The sequence below is a fragment of the Microcebus murinus genome, chromosome 17, assembly GCF_040939455.1.
Source record: "Microcebus murinus isolate Inina chromosome 17, M.murinus_Inina_mat1.0, whole genome shotgun sequence".
Classification (NCBI taxonomy): Eukaryota; Metazoa; Chordata; class Mammalia; order Primates; family Cheirogaleidae; genus Microcebus; species Microcebus murinus.
Window position 1 is genome coordinate 11,903,437 of NC_134120.1, and position 16,844 is coordinate 11,920,280.

Here is a 16,844-nt window from a genome sequence, read left to right on the forward strand (position 1 = left end):
ACTCCAATCACACTTCAAAAGATGCTATAAAACCATGATGAGACACTACTTCACATTTAATAGAATAGCAAAAATTAAAAGGACTACAATAAGTATTGGCAAAGATGTAGAGAAATTGGAACCATCATACATTACTGTGGTATTGTGATATGATGGAGCTGCTTTGGGAAATAATTTAGCAATTCCTGAAAATGACAAACACAAAGATATCATATGACCCAGTAATTCCATTTCTAGGTATATAGCTAAAAGAAATGAAAATATAAGTCCACACAAAACCCTGTACACAAAATGTTCATAGCATCATTATTCATAAGAGCCAAAAAGTCAAATACAAATGTTTATAAACTAATGAATAAACAAAATCTGATATATCTTATAATGGAACATTACTCAGCCATGAAAAGGAATGAAGTATTGATTCATGATACGATTTCAATGAACCTTGAAAACATTATGCTAAGTGGAGCCCATTCTACTAACTGAAGTATCACAAGAATAGAAAAACAAGCACCACATGTACTGACCATCAAATTGGTACTAATTGATCATTAATTATGTGTATATATAGTAGTAACATTCATCGGGTGTCAGGCAGGTATGGGGAGAAAAGAGGATGGGTAAATTCACATCTATTGGGTACAATACACACTATCTGGGGGATGGGGCCAGTATAAAAGTAGTTTATGTAATCAAAATATCTGTACCCTTGCAATATTTGAAAAAGCAAGAAGGAAGGAAGGAAGGAAGGAAGGAAGGAAGGAAGGAAGGAAGGAAGGAAGGAAGGAAGGAAGGAAGGAAGGAAGGAAGGAAGGAAGGAAGGAAGTTAAAGAAAAAAATGCTCATGTAACTGACAAAATGGGTAATATACTCTGTTAAAATGAATATGAAAATACAGAATCCTCTCTGTCTGACATATGGTTTTATTTTGTCCTGACAATTGAAGTTTTTTTTTAGATCATAATTTTAATAGCTATATTAGAAGTTCACCATAGAATTTATGCTGAACATTATTTATTTATTTACCAAATTGAATCTGTTATTATTTATTTAACATCATTTATTTAACATTATTTATTTAACAAATTGAATTTGGAGTTTAAAAATTTTTATTTACATTTCAAATTATTTGCTTTGAATAAATTCTTGAATATAGAATTATTTGGTTAAAAGATTCTTATAAAAATATCTTTGATCCACATTTCTAAATTATTCTCAAGTTTATACTAATTTACAATTCAAACAATAGAGTATGAATTGGCCATTTTCTCAACCCAGAAGAAGTTTCTTTAAAAAAATTATACAGTTTTTTTCTTAATATGCAGGGAATGAAAAGTAAAATGGGCAGTGATTACTTAGCTTATTCTGACATTTGAGTTTTAATTTACATTTTGCTACTATGTTTCTAAATTCTCCTTCCTATGTTGTAGTTTGCCACAATATCTTTTGAAAAAGAAAAAAATAATACAGGAATTGAGTAAATTATTATTTTATTTTACTTGTGTATTACAATATGCCAAAATACTAGAACTAGGACCCCCAAAATCACCAGTCCATGCTCTCATTACTGAAGATACTATTGCTCTTCATAGTATACAAAACTGCAAGACATTGATTTACTTTCAAGAGAAATCAAGGAGAGATTATCAATGAGCTCTGGTTCACTCCCCTTATACATGGCACAAACAAAAGAACATTTCACTTTCAAAGAAAAGTTTTAAACACATACACACTATTACAGTCACTAAATCATTGATTTGATGATAGCACTGGAATGAAAGAGAGTAAAACAAAATTTACATGAACATACGATTTCCATAATCACACGACTACTCTAACACTGGTGGCTGTTTTTTCTAACAGCAGCAATGCCATGGCAATGATTGTCTTAAGGGGAAGAAAATCTGCCAAAGAAGAGGATGCTGTTGGACTCATTGTGCTTGATGAAGAACAGGAAGGGATGATCACAGTGAACATTTTCATCACCTGGGGCTGATGTGACGTTGAAGCTGATACTGGTGGCAGCTGCAGCTTCTGTGCCTTCCTCAGTGACCATGATGAAGGAGCTGTGCAAGAACTTCTGGGCATGCAACCCAGAGCGTAGGGACATTCCTGAATAGTCGGCTTTGTGCTCACTGAAAGCATCTCCCATCTCCATGGCTGCCAGGACTGCCTCAAGGTCATAATGATCCTCCACTTGGAACCGGGGCAGGTGTAAATTCACATTCCTTTCTTCCATATGCCCTGGACTGGTCCACTCTACTAACTGCTCAGGACTTATTTTATCTATAATCTATTTTTTTTTAAATGAGAGCAGAACGGAATGCTTATTAATAAAAATTCAAAACAGTGTAACACTGATTTGTGTCCATCAAATGTTACTAATTTTAGTAAGAAATAAAAGTAAACTTTTCACTAGACTCTTGTCTTTATATAGCAGGCAGTTGTCTTACATTTCTCTAGTTAAATTATCTGTGTATACGTGAAAATCCAATAATATTAAATGAATTTTTAAAGATTAAAAGTAAGTCATTTCTTATTGCATCAATGTAATACATATTATTTCATTTTTTACTATCCTCCTCTAGTCTATACATACATATATATATATTTACATAGTTGCAATCACAGTGAATGTCCACTTTGTTATAATATGAACTTTTTCACACAACTGCATCTCTCTTTTAAACATCTTTAAACTGCTAGATCATATTCCCATTAAGTTGATAATTTTTACCTAATATTCATCTATTCATTCACTTTACAAGCATGTGGTATGTATCAGGTATTATGATAGATGTTAATGGATACTGCAGATACAAAAATAAAAATCACTGTAAATTTCAAACTAGGTATCCTAATGTATTTGATACTGAAATTACTGATTTGACTCAAAGGGCAACTTTTTTTCTCCTGAAATATTTCTTTATGGTAATTCCCACAACTGGGATTTTTGAGTCAGAGTATAAATTCTCTTAAAGCTCCCATACATAGTGCCATTTTGCTGCCCCCAAATATGTTCTAATTTAAAGTTCTATTAGCAACGTTTCACAGCAATAGCACAGCATGTAATAGTATAATAATACAGCAGCTATTGTTTATTGAGTGCTAGATCCACTCTAGGCTACATTTCTCTAAGCATTATAACAACACTGCACGTTAAGCACCATGGAGCCCACTTTACAGAAGGAAAATATTGAAGTTCAAGAAAGTTAAGAAGCTTCAAAGATGAGAAAGCTGCTGGAGGAACAGGGTTTGAAACAAAGCCTTCCTAATTTTCAAAATATGAAACACTAGCTCCATAAATTGTTTAACTGAAAAATGGCTGGGACTAAATCAATGGGTTCAAGACTAAGGGTCTAAGAAATTCAAAAGGTCCAGGAATCAACTGAATCATATGCAAAATTGGCTGAATATGTGCATATGTGATTTTTTTTCTAGAAAGGAACCCATAGATACCAACCATTTCTCAGAATAGTAGGTCATCTTTAGAACTTCCATAAAATCTTAAATGTTCATTTTAGCTCATCCACAAATATTTTAGTATTGTTTGTTCTCAACAGACCAGATACATACTATTTAATTCTCCTTTTTGGACATCCACCTGTAGCTGCTACACGGAGTGAGAAACACTTTCTACTTGATGCTGCCACACACCAGCTCCCACTAAGAAGCCCTATTTCCAGGCTCACCCAGAACAAGCTCTGGGATACAAAGCCTCAGAAAATGAAAGCAAGAATAGGGAGATGCAAGTGTTTACCTGCTCCAGACCATCTATGTCATTGGGAAGAAGCACAAACATGCTTAGGTCTTTGTTTTTATATGGAATCCCCACAATTTTGGCCTGCAAGTCCTCCAGGAAAGTGAAGCTAAAGGAATGGCTCTGGGTCATCATCCGCACGGATTTACTTGTAGTCTGCAACAAATGAACAGAGCGCACAAGGTCAAAAGACAAGACCACAGACATAAGGCAACCAAGTGAACTCACCGAAATAATAGCTCGACCAAAAATGATGCTCAACATCAGAGCCTCAGAGCATTTGCTATCTACCAGTGTACGTTTGCCCAAATATGACTTTAGATTTTACATTCCATGTGTGACACATCACATAAATAAATTAAGGACTGTACCTTATTCATCCAAAATTCCTCCTCCTTGGTATTTTCTTTCTTAAACTCCCTATCCCATTGCCCTTTAAAATAAACTGTGTTCACCAGCACCAGCTTGGTAGAGCTGCTAAGAGAGCCATCTGGAAGCAGGTCCTTGATTTCTTCTGCAAACAAATGACAACAATAAAAAAAACTGGCCCATCTTCTCAATTTTAGTGATATGTGTGGCAGAATCAATGCACATGGACTTGACTGATCATTAAAAATACAGCCAGGTCAGCACCTGAAGGCCTTGCCAAAAAGGGTTTGCTGGCAGAATCAGTAGGGAGGTTCTCACTTTGCCCATTGCCTACTTATCCCACTGGATAAATGGAGGTTGATGGTTAAGAGTCCCGACTCTGGGGTTAGATGCCTCTGTCAGCATCCAGTTTTGCCTCTTATCAGCTGAGAATCTTGGGTAAGTTATGTAAGCTCTCTGTGCCTCAGTTTCTAAATCTGTAAAATAGGAAGAAAACATGCCTCATAGCATTATTGGAAGGAGTAAATGATTTAATATGTGAAAGCACTTAAGACACTATCTAGCACATATTAAGTACTCAATGTTAGCTATTACTATTCTTACCCATTAGATATAGTTACCACATGAGATTTAGAGACTATTTATTCTATTAAAAAAGAAGTTGATTTTTTGTCTCTGGGTTCAGCCCATCTCACACCAAATTCTAATAAATATCATTCAACCAACCTTTTGATAGACCCTTTTTTTCTGCTTCTTTTAATTTTCTTTCTTTGGACTAAGCATGAAGAAAAAAAATGCACTCGGAAATAACAGAGATCTCCCTGATAACCAGGATAAAAAATTCAGCTCTAAATAAAAACTCGAATAAAAACTTTAACACTAAAGTATCAGCTATTGCTCCTCCAAATATGTTTACACATGAACATTCCTCTTTGCTGTCTCTTACAAGCTTGTCTAATATTTGGGGTTGAGAAGGGAGAATGGGGTACAGAGTTTGTCAAATTCTCTGTTGTGGATGGGGCTGAACGTTGTTATTATCCCTGCAGGATGCTCAGGTGGAGAAGGCCCAGGTGACCCCAGCTGCAGGTAGCACAGGCAGGTCTTGCTGGGAGAGTTGCATGTCTCTCATTTAGCAAAGAAAAGCCCTCTGATGTTTTCACTTTGGGACTCAGACTCAGAAAGAAAGTTTCTAGTATAAAGGAAAGAATGTAAACACAAGACAGGCATGAGCCTCACTCTCTGGAGCCTCCAAGGTATTATGATCCATGGTCATATGCAAACAAATCTCCACAAGTGTTTCCACTTCCTGTGGTCCCCTCCCTGGCTCACCTGGGCCCTCTCCACACTTGCTGAGACCACTGCAACATCTGCAGTGCCCTCCCCCACCCTCTGCACCCAGCCCTGCCCTTCCAACCCTTCAAAAGCCATCTCAAGTCCCCTCCCAAAGCTTGTTCACCTGGCACCCCATGCGGTGTGAAGCCCAAGGATTTATTCCCAGCAGGTTGTCAAGAAAGTATTTTTATGATGAATGACCCACACATACACTACCATTTGTTTGGCTTTCAACCCAGGAATTAATCTTCTTTCGACTTTCATCTGCTGCATTTATAAAATCAACAGGTTCCAGAGATGCATGGTAATATTTTTCAACATAATCTAAGTATTTCTTTAGGAAAAACAAAGAAGGAATAGAAAGAGGTAGAAAAATCAATTTATTAATTCCAGACATTTCCAAATAAAGTTATCTGTACATTAGGATGACTCATGTCATAAAAGGGATTTTAAGGCCCTGGGCACATCCCTTTGAGTACCTCCATGCACATTTTAATGCAGGTAAAATGGAGTTAAGACAAGAGCCAAATTCAGATTGCCAGGATTAGAAAGAAGCTCCCTAAGGTTCCGAATGTCTGGCCCCGAAAACACAGCAGTGATGTAGGTGGAGCCAGACAGCCAGTGGCACATGTCCCCAAGACCACAGTCCCAGCAGGGCCACCTGGCCACTCACAAACACTGCTCACAGATGTGGTAGACCCTGCAAAACTTACTTGAAGGAAGAGGTATGTTTTTTCTCCAAACAGCCTGTTGCTTATGTTCAGTTCATAATCACTAGGGAGTTTGCTTATTTCGGTCAAAAACTTTTGGAATTGGTGATGTATCTCTTCTGTCTCCTCAATCTTCAAAATCAAAATAAAAACTCAATCGGTTATCTTGGCAAAAGCAAGCCTAGATTCAGCTGTAAGAGGAGGTGGCTGCTGTATCTCCCCCTTAGTTTGGCAGACTTGAGGGTGGTCCGTGCATTTAATGTGGCCCCTGTATAGCAGGTGGCTTTTACTCCAATCGTATTGTAATATAACTCATGACCAATCTCGGTTTTAGAGAGAAGCTTTCTCTGTCACCCCAGCACCAGAAGTCTTGCTTCTTTGAGGGTGCATTTTGGGTCTCAAATGTATTTGCCCACCAAATGTTTCATAAACTTGTGTTTAGCTCCGCAGAAGACTCTAACCACATGAGGATTCCCAAATAATTTTTACTCACTAAATCTTAAAAATTTCTGTTCTAGCAGTGGATAAGAAAAGCGAATCCTAATGGTATGAGTTAGCCATTTATCAGAGCTACACACTGGGTGGAGTGGGGAAACAAACTTTTCCAGACATTTCTGTAGGATGCATCAGTTTTCTGACTTAGGGCTGAGGAGTCTTCAGGGCAGTGCTGGCTGACCCAGCACACTTCCCTGGAACAGAGTGGAACACTGTCTCATTGCCTGTCGAATGATGTCTGAAAAACCTATTCCTGATCAAATATGAGAACAGAAAGGCAATCTTCCTCTAGAATATGAAGCCCATGGAGTTTTTTGTTATTTATTTTATTTCTTTATTATTGGTTCCCCAATGCCTAAAGTAGTATCTGACTCATAATAGATACTTGATTTTTGCGAATAAACAATGAAGTTTTGAATACATTCAAATTGAAAATGTAAAAGTATGCTGCTCTAACAAAATATATGAGGCTGAATTTGACCTTTGGCTACCTCCTTGCTACTACGAGCTTTTAAAGAGTTGGCAATCATTCTCTGGCTCTTAGGTTGCTGCAGTGTGGTATGAGCAGATCAAGGTAGTACTGGAGCCTTTGGGGATAAGTGGATTGATGCAAAGAGAAGGTATCTAGCCAGAGCAATTTTACAAGGAAAATAAATAAAAGGCATCCAAATTCAAAGGCAAAAAGTAAAATTATCTCTGTTCACAGATGACATGATCTTATATGTAGAAAGAAAAAAAGATTACACATGAAAAACCTGTTAAAGCTAATCAATCATCTCAGCAAACTTGCAGAACATAGAATCTGCATACAAAAATTTGTTGTGTTTCTATGCACTATGACCAATACAAAAAAGAAATTAATAAAATAGTCCCATTTACTATAACATCAAAAAAGATAAAATACTTAGGAATAAATTTACTAGAAGGTGAAAGACTAGTACACTGAAAACTATAAAATGTCACTAAAAGAAATCAAAGAAAATAAAAATAAATGGGAAAAAAATCCATGTGCATGAGTTAGAAGACATAATATTGTTAAAATGTCCACACTATCCAAAGCAATCTTCACATTCAATGAAATTCTTGTGAAAACCCCAATGGCATTTTTTTCAGAAACAGAAAAAAAAAAATCCTAAAATTTATATAGAATTTAAAGGGATCCCAAATAGCCAAAACAACATTGAAAAGGAACAAATTTGGAAGCCTCATGCCTCCTGATTTCAAAGCGTGCTACAAAGCAACAGTAATTAAGACAATGTGCTGTTGCTAGTATGAAGATAAATATATACACCAATGGAACAGAATGAAGAGCCCAGAAAGAAGCCCTTGGATATTGGCCAAATGATTTTTAATAAGGATGCCAAGACTACCCCAGAGCACAGGGCAATCTTCAACAAATGGTGTTGGGAAAATTGAACATCCATAGGCAAAAGAATGATGTTGGATATTTTCCTTATACCATATACAAAAATTAACTCAAAATATATTAAAGCCCTAAACATAAGGCATAAAACTATAAAACTACTAAAAAAAACAGGTGGAAATTTTGAAGGCATTGAATTTGGTAATGATTTCTTGGCTAGGACATCAAAAGCACAAGCAACAAAAGCAAAATAATCAAATGGGACTACATCAAACTGAAAACTGTGAAACAAAAGAAACCATCAACAGAGAGAAAAGGCAACCTACAAAACGGGAAAAATATTTCCAAGTCATATATTTGATAAGGAGTTAATATGCAAAATAGGTAATAAAATTCTACAACACAACAACAAAAATACAAATAATTAAAAAATGGACAAAGAACTTGAATAGACAACTCTCCAAAGAAGATATGCAAATGGCCAACAAGCATATGAAAAGATGCTCAACAACACTAATCATAAGAGAAAGGCACATCAAAACCATGAGGAGATATCACTTCACATCCATTAAAATGGCCACTATCAAAAGAAAAAATAACAAGTGTTTGGTGAGGATGCAGAGGATTTGGAACCCTTGTGCATGTTTGGTAATGTAAAATGGTGCAGCTGTTATGGAAAATAGCATGTACCATACTCAAGAAAATTACAAATAGAATTACCATATGATCCAGCAGTCTCACTTTTGAGTATACCTAGTATAATCCAAAAATAATTCAAAGAGGGGGCAAAACAAGCCCAAATCTCAAAAAACAAAAAATTCAAAGCAGGATCTCAAAGAAATATATGCACACTCATGTTCATTGCAGCATTATTCACAATACCTACAAGGTAGAAGCAACCCAAGTGCCCATCAACAGAAGACTCATCTGTTTAATGCATAAAGAAAATATGGTATATACATACAATAAAATATTATGCAGCCTTAAAAAAAAGGAAGTCTCAACATGGATGAACTTTGAAACATAACTCTAGGCAAAATAAGCCAGTCACAGAAAGACAAATATTGCATGATTCTACTCATATGAAGTATCTAAAGTAGTCAAAATCATAGAAACAGGAAGTAAGAATGTATTATAATTGCCATGGGCTGTACGGAGAGGGTAGGAGAGATTAGTGTTTAACAGTATAGAGTTTCAGTTGTACAAAATGAAAAGGTTTTAGAGATCTGTTAAACAACAATGTAAATATACCTAACATAATTAAACTATACAGTTAAAAATGGTTAGGTTGGTAAATTTAATGTTATTTATTTTTTACCACAATAAAAAAAAGAAATTTCTAAAAAATATGTTATAAGAAGAAGTTTATTGATCCTAGAAGGGAAATTGGAGTCCAAGAAGGTACAGTAAGCAAAGAAACTCATAAACATGTGAACAAATCTAAACAAATACAAACACATTATATAATAATGGATAATGACAAATTTTGGAATATATAACATAATAACAGAAGAAAGATATTGAATAATAATTTAAGGTAAAAACAGAACTTTTGGAATTAAAATATTCTAAGATTTGTGCTCGAAAGTATAAAGCTATTTATTAATTTTTTTAAATTTATATATATAAAATTAGAGATGAGGTCTCACTATGTTGCCCAGGCTGATTTTGAACTCCTGGCCTCAAGCAGTCCTCCCGCCTTCACTTCCCAAGAAGCTGGGATTACAGGCACAAGCCACCGCATTTAACTGATTAAATTTAAACTCTAAATGAAGTATATTCATTAAAATATTATGGGTAGCCAGTAAAATAATAGATATAAAATTATGATTTCCAAAATAGTAAAAGTGTATATATAAATTTATACACACATATTTGTGAGTTCAAAAAGATATCAAGAAAGAAGGGAAGGGAGCAAACAGAAAGCCCCAAAATAATATAGTGGAGATGATGCTAAATATATTAGTAAATGGACTAAACTTTCCAGTTTAAAAGACAATTTTTCAGTTAGGATTCTTTTTAATTTTATTTTGAAAAAGGATACAAAACAAAGCACTAAAAATAAAAGATAGAAAAATGTATCCCAAAAAAATATATCTCAAAATATGGCTCATATAGACATGTTGATATGCATCAAAAATATATAATATCTAAAGCATAAAATGTTACACACATTGGGAAAGATTTAATTCACCATAAATGTATGACTATTTTAATGATTAATGCACAAAATTATCACCTCAGAATATACTAACCAAAAATGACAGAAATACAAGATAAAGTATTCAAATCAACCATTATGGCAGGAGATTTTTAACACATCTTTCCCAGTAATTGATAAATCAAAGAGAAAAAAATCTTGGGAAGGCTAAAGCATAGCAGTTGTGTGTCTTTCCAGAGAGCTCTGACCATCTCAGATGCTAGCCCTGATCTAATGGACTTATTCCTTCCCCAGCTTTGGGCAGACTGTCCTTTGGCTGAGGAATACTATTAATAGAACTCTGGAGCAGGAAAACATCAGCAAGGGGCTAAAACTATGAATGGAATTTAGTAATAATATCCATTATCCTACTACTACTGCCACCACTGGATGAGTTACTCGTGTGTTCCAAATGCTCTTACAGATACTTTACAAAGGCTGAAAGAAGATAACTTGCCCAAAGTAACATAGCTCTTAAGTGACTGAGCCAGGACTTGAAACAGTAACTACAAAACTACAAAACACTCTGCCATGGGGAATTTTCAATCTAGTAGCCTTTGCCAGCTATATCATAGTGGTTATTATCCATTAAAACTAAGGTCTCTTCTTAATATTAAGAATATTAAGCAACATTATTTGACTACAGTGATTATTATTGCTTAATAACAATCGTGAAGTGTTACCTTCTTTCATGCCTTTGCAAGTCCTTCGCCCCAGTGAGTCCACACCTGAAAAACCTCAACCCTATGGAAGTGTGTAAAACATGTCTCCTCACCTCATTTTCTTCAGCCTTTATTCTTGAGCTCTCAGTGTCTTCTTCAGAGCAAAACACCTAGGAAGGACAGAAAATATTTCTCAGAGCAAGAAAACCTCACACAGAATCAGTCAGGGCAAAGTGGATGCTTGTTAAAGAAACCTCTGGACACTTCTCTCCTCTCAAAATCATGGAAAGGTCTGGGTTTCCCATGGATGTCTTTTGAGGAGCCTGTATTGGTTTAGCCGTTTGTGTTTTCCTCTTTGATGTGTCATTTAAACACATCAAAGGATTATTATAAGGATGATGTCATTTTATCCAGTGACTGTTGCTTTTCATCCTTTGCCTAATTATGAGTGTAATGGCTTTAGACGAAGTCACCCAACCAGTCCCCACCAAAAGCAATTTCAACCATCCAGGGGCTGGGGGCATGATAGTATTTGGATAGGGAAGAGGGCTCCCCTGACAGACCTGAAATTGCTCCATGCCTTGATAGTTTTTGTTTCCTGGCCCACAGGTCAAAACAAGCATGGTTTCAAGGTATTTGCCAGAAGGCCAATCCCTCAAAATGAGTCTGAGTAGATAAAGCAAAGGAAGCCCCTCCCCCACCTTCTGTAATTGGGAGGCGGTGGCTCCTCGGGTACCAAGGAGGAGCATGCCAATGACAGTTGAGATGCCAATCGGGGAAAAGAAGACATTGCTGTCATCTCTTTTCTTCAGCTCTTTGAAAAGATCAAACCCAAAATGAATGCTGGCTGCACCAAGTGAATCCATGACAGTTTTAGCGAGATCTAGAACAGCAACAACAATCAAAAGTGAGCATTTGAATTGCTTTGTATCACAGGAACACTTCCAGCTTCTATTCCTCTTCTTGCATTGTTCCAGAAAATACAGATTTTCACTCTCAGTGAAAGGTCACTGCTGCCTGCTTCTCACCCCTTCTCTTGGCCTCCTGTTGACAGGGGACATCAATCAGCTGGAGTCTGGCATCACCCCGTCATGCTCGGTTCTCATTTCCCCAGGGAGCAAGGTTGACGCCTAAATGGCTTTGTTCTCACTTGTTCTCTGCCCAAACCTGCCTGCCTCTGCCTGCCCGCAGCCTCCCACCTGTGCTAAGCTTCTCTGGGCGCCAGACCCAGCCCTTGTCTAGCTGCCGGGCCTGGGATAAGGCAGGGACAAGGCATGGGGATCTCAGGGGCCCCAAGTGCAGGCAGTGCTCTTCCGTCCAGCCTAACAATAATAAACCAATAGTTGTATCCTTATCTGATACTTTCTATTTCTCAATTCACTCAAAATCCAGTCCAGAGAGCAGCAGGATTGGTCAGTTCTCTGAAACCTCAATCCCTAGCTGCATGAAAACTTGACTCTGAGCAGAATTTTCCCTAGGGGGCAACGGCCTATCTATCCCTGTTCAAGGTGAGAGTAAAAGCATTTTCTTTTTTATGCTTTTCTGTATTGTTTTAGGCTTGTCCATGAGCTTATCTTACTTTTGTTATCTCACAAAAAAAATTTTTAAAGAGCAATTAACATTTACCAAAAATAAACAGGTAGAATAGGTTTTATATTTTCTTCATGATCAGCTACTTTATAACTGGTGAATAAAGACTTTAAGAAGAATCCTAAAAATAAATAAATAAATAAATAAGATTAATGCAGAATAAAGTTTTGAAAGCCCACATACTTTCAGAGCTTTTGTTCTCAAGGGCTCATCCCTGCCAGGGAACCCTGCATCTGATGTTAAAGCTTCAGTTTCAACCTCAGGTTTCCACGCAGGTTGACACAGAAATAAAATGAATGAACTTATTGTCAAGCAAGATGAAGAAGATAAATTGTCATAGCAGTGCAGACACTAAATTAAATAAAACCACCCCAAGGAAAGTCTGTGCACAATAAAAGTACTTCTTTCAAATCAACAAACATCAGTGTTTTTATCTACAGAAGTCTTAAATTGGAACCAAAAGAAGAACTTACCAGACTTATGAAGAAACAGAGGTGGCTGGGCAAGGAAGACGGAAGCATATGTAAATTGAGTAGCCAAGATCCTTAATTTATAGCTCGCTCTCTTTGCCTCAGCACTGATTTTCCATCTTGCATGCTCATTAAATTCCCCTGGGGAACTTTAAAAATATATATCTATGCCCAAGCCCCACCCCCAACCAACTGAGTCAGCATCTCTGGGGTGGAAACCAGGAAACAGAGTTTTTATCACCTCAGGTGATTTCCACGTGCGCCAAGGTTGGGAACCACTGGGATACAGGCTGGTGAAGACATAAATCAAATGTACACTTGCCGTACCACAGATGGACAGAGGTGTATCATGATAAGCCATTCTCTGTAATAGAGTTATCTCCGCAGTTGCATTATTTTGGTGTGCCAAATGCAAAGAAGAACATGAAAGAAAAGTACCTTGCTAGAAAAGAATAAGAAAAAGGAGTGAGAAGTGTTTGCTCAGGAGCACATACACATATACATGCACACACACACACACACACACACACTTGTTCTCAAGTATTCTGTACACTAATTACGAAATCTCTCATTTTAACGTATTCAATAAACAATTATTGAGTCTACTATGTAGTAGACATGTGCTAGACTCCAATAATTCATAAACACCCAACACTCTCACTGTTTTCAGGAAAATAACACTACCAAAAAAGAAAAAAGAAGAAACAGAACTCAGTAGGAAATTACGCCTCCAGATTCCAGTTTTTCCTGCTAATCCTGGAGCATGTCTGCTGGCTCTACCAGTTCATTAAAAGAAACAGCCCTGGGATTATTCTCGGCTTTGATCTTCAGTACAGAATGTGAAGATTCACCATCATCACTAGGCTGCAGCTCCTGGAAGGGCACATTAGCTCTGTCCTGTACTGGGATGCCCGTTCTCAGACCAGCGACTCTCAGCTAAAGAAAATCCCCTTCAGAGACACAGACTCAAGGGACATGGGTCATGTATGTGCCAGTCTCAATACTCAAAATTTTCTTTTCTCAAAAAAAAATTTTTTTTATTAACAATCTTTAAGCAACCTCAAAGCAGTATTTGATTGATTTTGCCTTTTAATAGTCACCGAGAAACATGCAAAGGGAGTAAAATTTAGAAAGAATGAACAGTTATGGAGTTAACCTTAGATGCCAATGAAATGGAAATGTTAGCTTTTTAAATGGCATAAAATCTTTGATCTGGAAATAAGGCTCTTTTTTAAATATCCCTATCAGTTTATGTCTTCTACTTTCTTTCTCTGTGGCCCCTGGACTTCCTATTCAATTGCCCAGCCATTTCTATAGGCCCTCTGCTTTGTCCTAAAGCTGTTTCTGTACCATCCTGCTTTTCCAGGGAAACCCACCTTTCCCCTGAGGACAACTACCTCCTGCAAAGTCTTCTCTGAGAACAACCACTCACATCTTGGGGTAAGGAGAAAAGCTCACAACTCCTATTTTCCCTCCTACTCTCACTTATTCCAAGCCTTTCTTCCTTCAGTCACCCTCGACATTCCCCTTTGAAGTCTTGCACTGTCAAGCTGGCCTGCCCTTGCCCCAACCACAGGCCCCTCTGGTGCTCTGCTCAGGGCCTTCTGTCCACCCCAGCTGCTCCCACCACTCTGTACACCCTCCCCGTTCTTGCCCATGGTGCCTCCCACTTCCCTGACCTTCCCCTTCCCTACCCTGCGGTAGCCTACTCACATGGTCATGCATTGGCTGCTGTCATCACCAGAAATTGCTTCTGTTGTAAAATATGAACACCAAAATACCTCCATCTGGTGACAGATTCTCATCCGTATTCTCTCTAAACCTAATTTTCAATGTTTTCACAACCTCCAATCACTGGACCTCTCCCCATTCTTCTATTTGTATCAGTCTCTTCTTTCTAGTATCAAAACTGACCCAGAGGTAGAAAATATGTTGATGATCAAGAATCATAAAAGTGATTCCTATGCTTACAAGAGAGAAGAGGAACAGTTAAGCCCTGAAGCAGAGCACTGAAGGGTTCCTCACTCTGTTCCATAACTCTCAGTTTTGGTAAAACCTTTGCATGTCTGTTACTGACACAGACTTGTAACATTTTTCTTCTCTGAACCTATGATGTAGTGAATGCTGCTGGTGTCCCAGCCAGATTCCCTTTACCAGCCAGAACATCTGTCATCCGGTTGCTGTTTTGGCTTGCAATTCAGAGATGCCCTTTTCTCGGGCAGATGATTCTCAGCTAAACAGGAGCCACCGGCCTGGGAAGCTACGCAGCCCTCCACCCGCCAGCCAGGGCACACCTCAGACATGACTCACTGGCATAAGGGTTTAAAGATAGCCTTCTCACATCAGGTAAAACAACTTTGTAGGGCACTTTCTTCTCCAGTCCTTACCCATGGGATCAGACTGAAGCCGATCTCTAGAAACCACGTGATTGATCAAAACTTTTCCCTCACTCTGTCCTGCATCTCTCAGAGAAGGCCCTGATCCTCACCCCCACCAACACCCTCCACACAAGTTACCTGAACAAAAATCTCTATCTTTGGCTCTGCTTCTAGGGTACCTGACCTAAGACGAAAGTGTTTTAATACCAAGCCCAAGCCCCTTGCTGTTTTCGCTTTCCAAACATTTCTTTACAATTCTTGCATACTTTAGATAATATTTAGATAATATTTTTAATCAGTTTATAAAGACCTATGAAAAATTCTCTTGGGGTTTAGACTGGGAATCTTTAGAATTAATAAATTAGGTGTGAAAAAGTATCACCTTTGTATATTGAGGAAAAAGGATGCTCATCTTACATGCCCATCAACAGAGTTTATAGATAGAAAGAGCTAGAGGGAGAGGGGGAGAGGGAGAACCAGTTCCTTCTTTGTGATCAAAAACAAGAGAAGTATGCTTGCTATCACTGCTTCCATTCAAAATTGAACCAGAGACTCTGGCATGTACAATAAGGCAATTATTTAATTGATTAATTAATTATTTAAAAGGTAAAGATGATTTGAAAGGAAAAATAAAATTATCATTAACAAAGAAACTGAGATATATGTTATAAAATTTAGAAAGTAAATTCCACAAGATGCTGAATGCAAGGTCAATTATAAAGAGCCAGGTATTTTTAATATATAGTTAGAAACTTTTAAAATATATGATTTAGAAGAACATGAAAAGCTATGCAAAGTAATGTATATGTTAATTATCTAGATTTAGTTATTACACAATGTTCTTAATCTTCAAAACATTATGTTGTACATGGTAAATACATACAATTTTATCTGTCAATTAAAAAATAAAATAATAAAAACATCACATACCTAGTAAATATAAGAGATGTGTAAGCTTATATATAGAAAAAGGTTAAACATAATTTAGAGAAATTAAGAAGACTAGGTAAGTGGAGGGATATATTTTATATCATATGATTTATGATTTGGAAGGGTCAATATTTTAACGATGTCAATTTTCTCAAAATTGATCACTGCAATCTCAATCAAAATCTCAGGAAGTTCATTTTTCAAAAAACTGGCCATCTGATTCTAAATTCTTATGAAATAGCAGAGGGCCAATAATATCCAAAACACTTTTGATGGAGAAGGAGGAGGTGAGAGCTGCTCTATCTATAACAAGATTTATTAAATAATTGTCAGTGTGGTTTTGGCAAAGGATAGGCCAGACCAGAGGCCCAGAAAAGTTATAATGCATATGTTCACACTTTATTTTTTTTAAAACTGTTGTTTCAGAGCGGTGGGGAAAGAGTGGTCTCTTTAATAAATTATACTGAGTTTGTTGAATACTTACAAGGAGCAAAAAAGGAATCTTGACTCCTATCTAACACTGTATACAAATTACCATCATAAATGGATTGCACAGCTAAATGGAGCACACAAAAGCATGTACAA

General features: G+C 37.1%; 1 protein-coding gene across 1 annotated transcript; it reads right to left on the reverse strand.

The window, feature by feature from the left end:
• Nucleotides 1-1,182: 1,182 nt before the first annotated feature.
• On the reverse strand, nt 1,183-13,078 carry SERPINB13 (serpin family B member 13). The gene is made up of 8 exons (XM_075993760.1): nt 12,955-13,078; nt 11,593-11,774; nt 11,005-11,061; nt 6,175-6,303; nt 5,678-5,795; nt 4,132-4,274; nt 3,761-3,916; nt 1,183-2,293 (listed from the first exon to the last, which is right to left on the reverse strand). The coding sequence occupies exons 2-8, from the start codon at nt 11,755-11,757 to the stop codon at nt 1,889-1,891; spliced, it is 1,173 nt and encodes a 390-aa protein (XP_075849875.1). The 5' UTR covers nt 11,758-11,774; nt 12,955-13,078; the 3' UTR covers nt 1,183-1,888.
• Between the last annotated feature and the right edge of the window lie 3,766 nt (nt 13,079-16,844).

Bases quoted from the DNA above. Each gene is read 5' to 3' on its own strand.
- SERPINB13 (XM_075993760.1), bottom strand. From the start codon at position 11,757: ATGGATTCACTTGGTGCAGCCAGCATTCATTTTGGGTTTGATCTTTTC. The intron at 11,062-11,592 runs GTGGGGGAGGGG...TGTCCTTCCTAG, and splicing joins CCGCCTCCCAATTACAGAAG to GTGTTTTGCTCTGAAGAAGA. The intron at 2,294-3,760 runs GTAAACACTTGC...AAAAAAAAATAG, and splicing joins ACATAGATGGTCTGGAGCAG to ATTATAGATAAAATAAGTCC.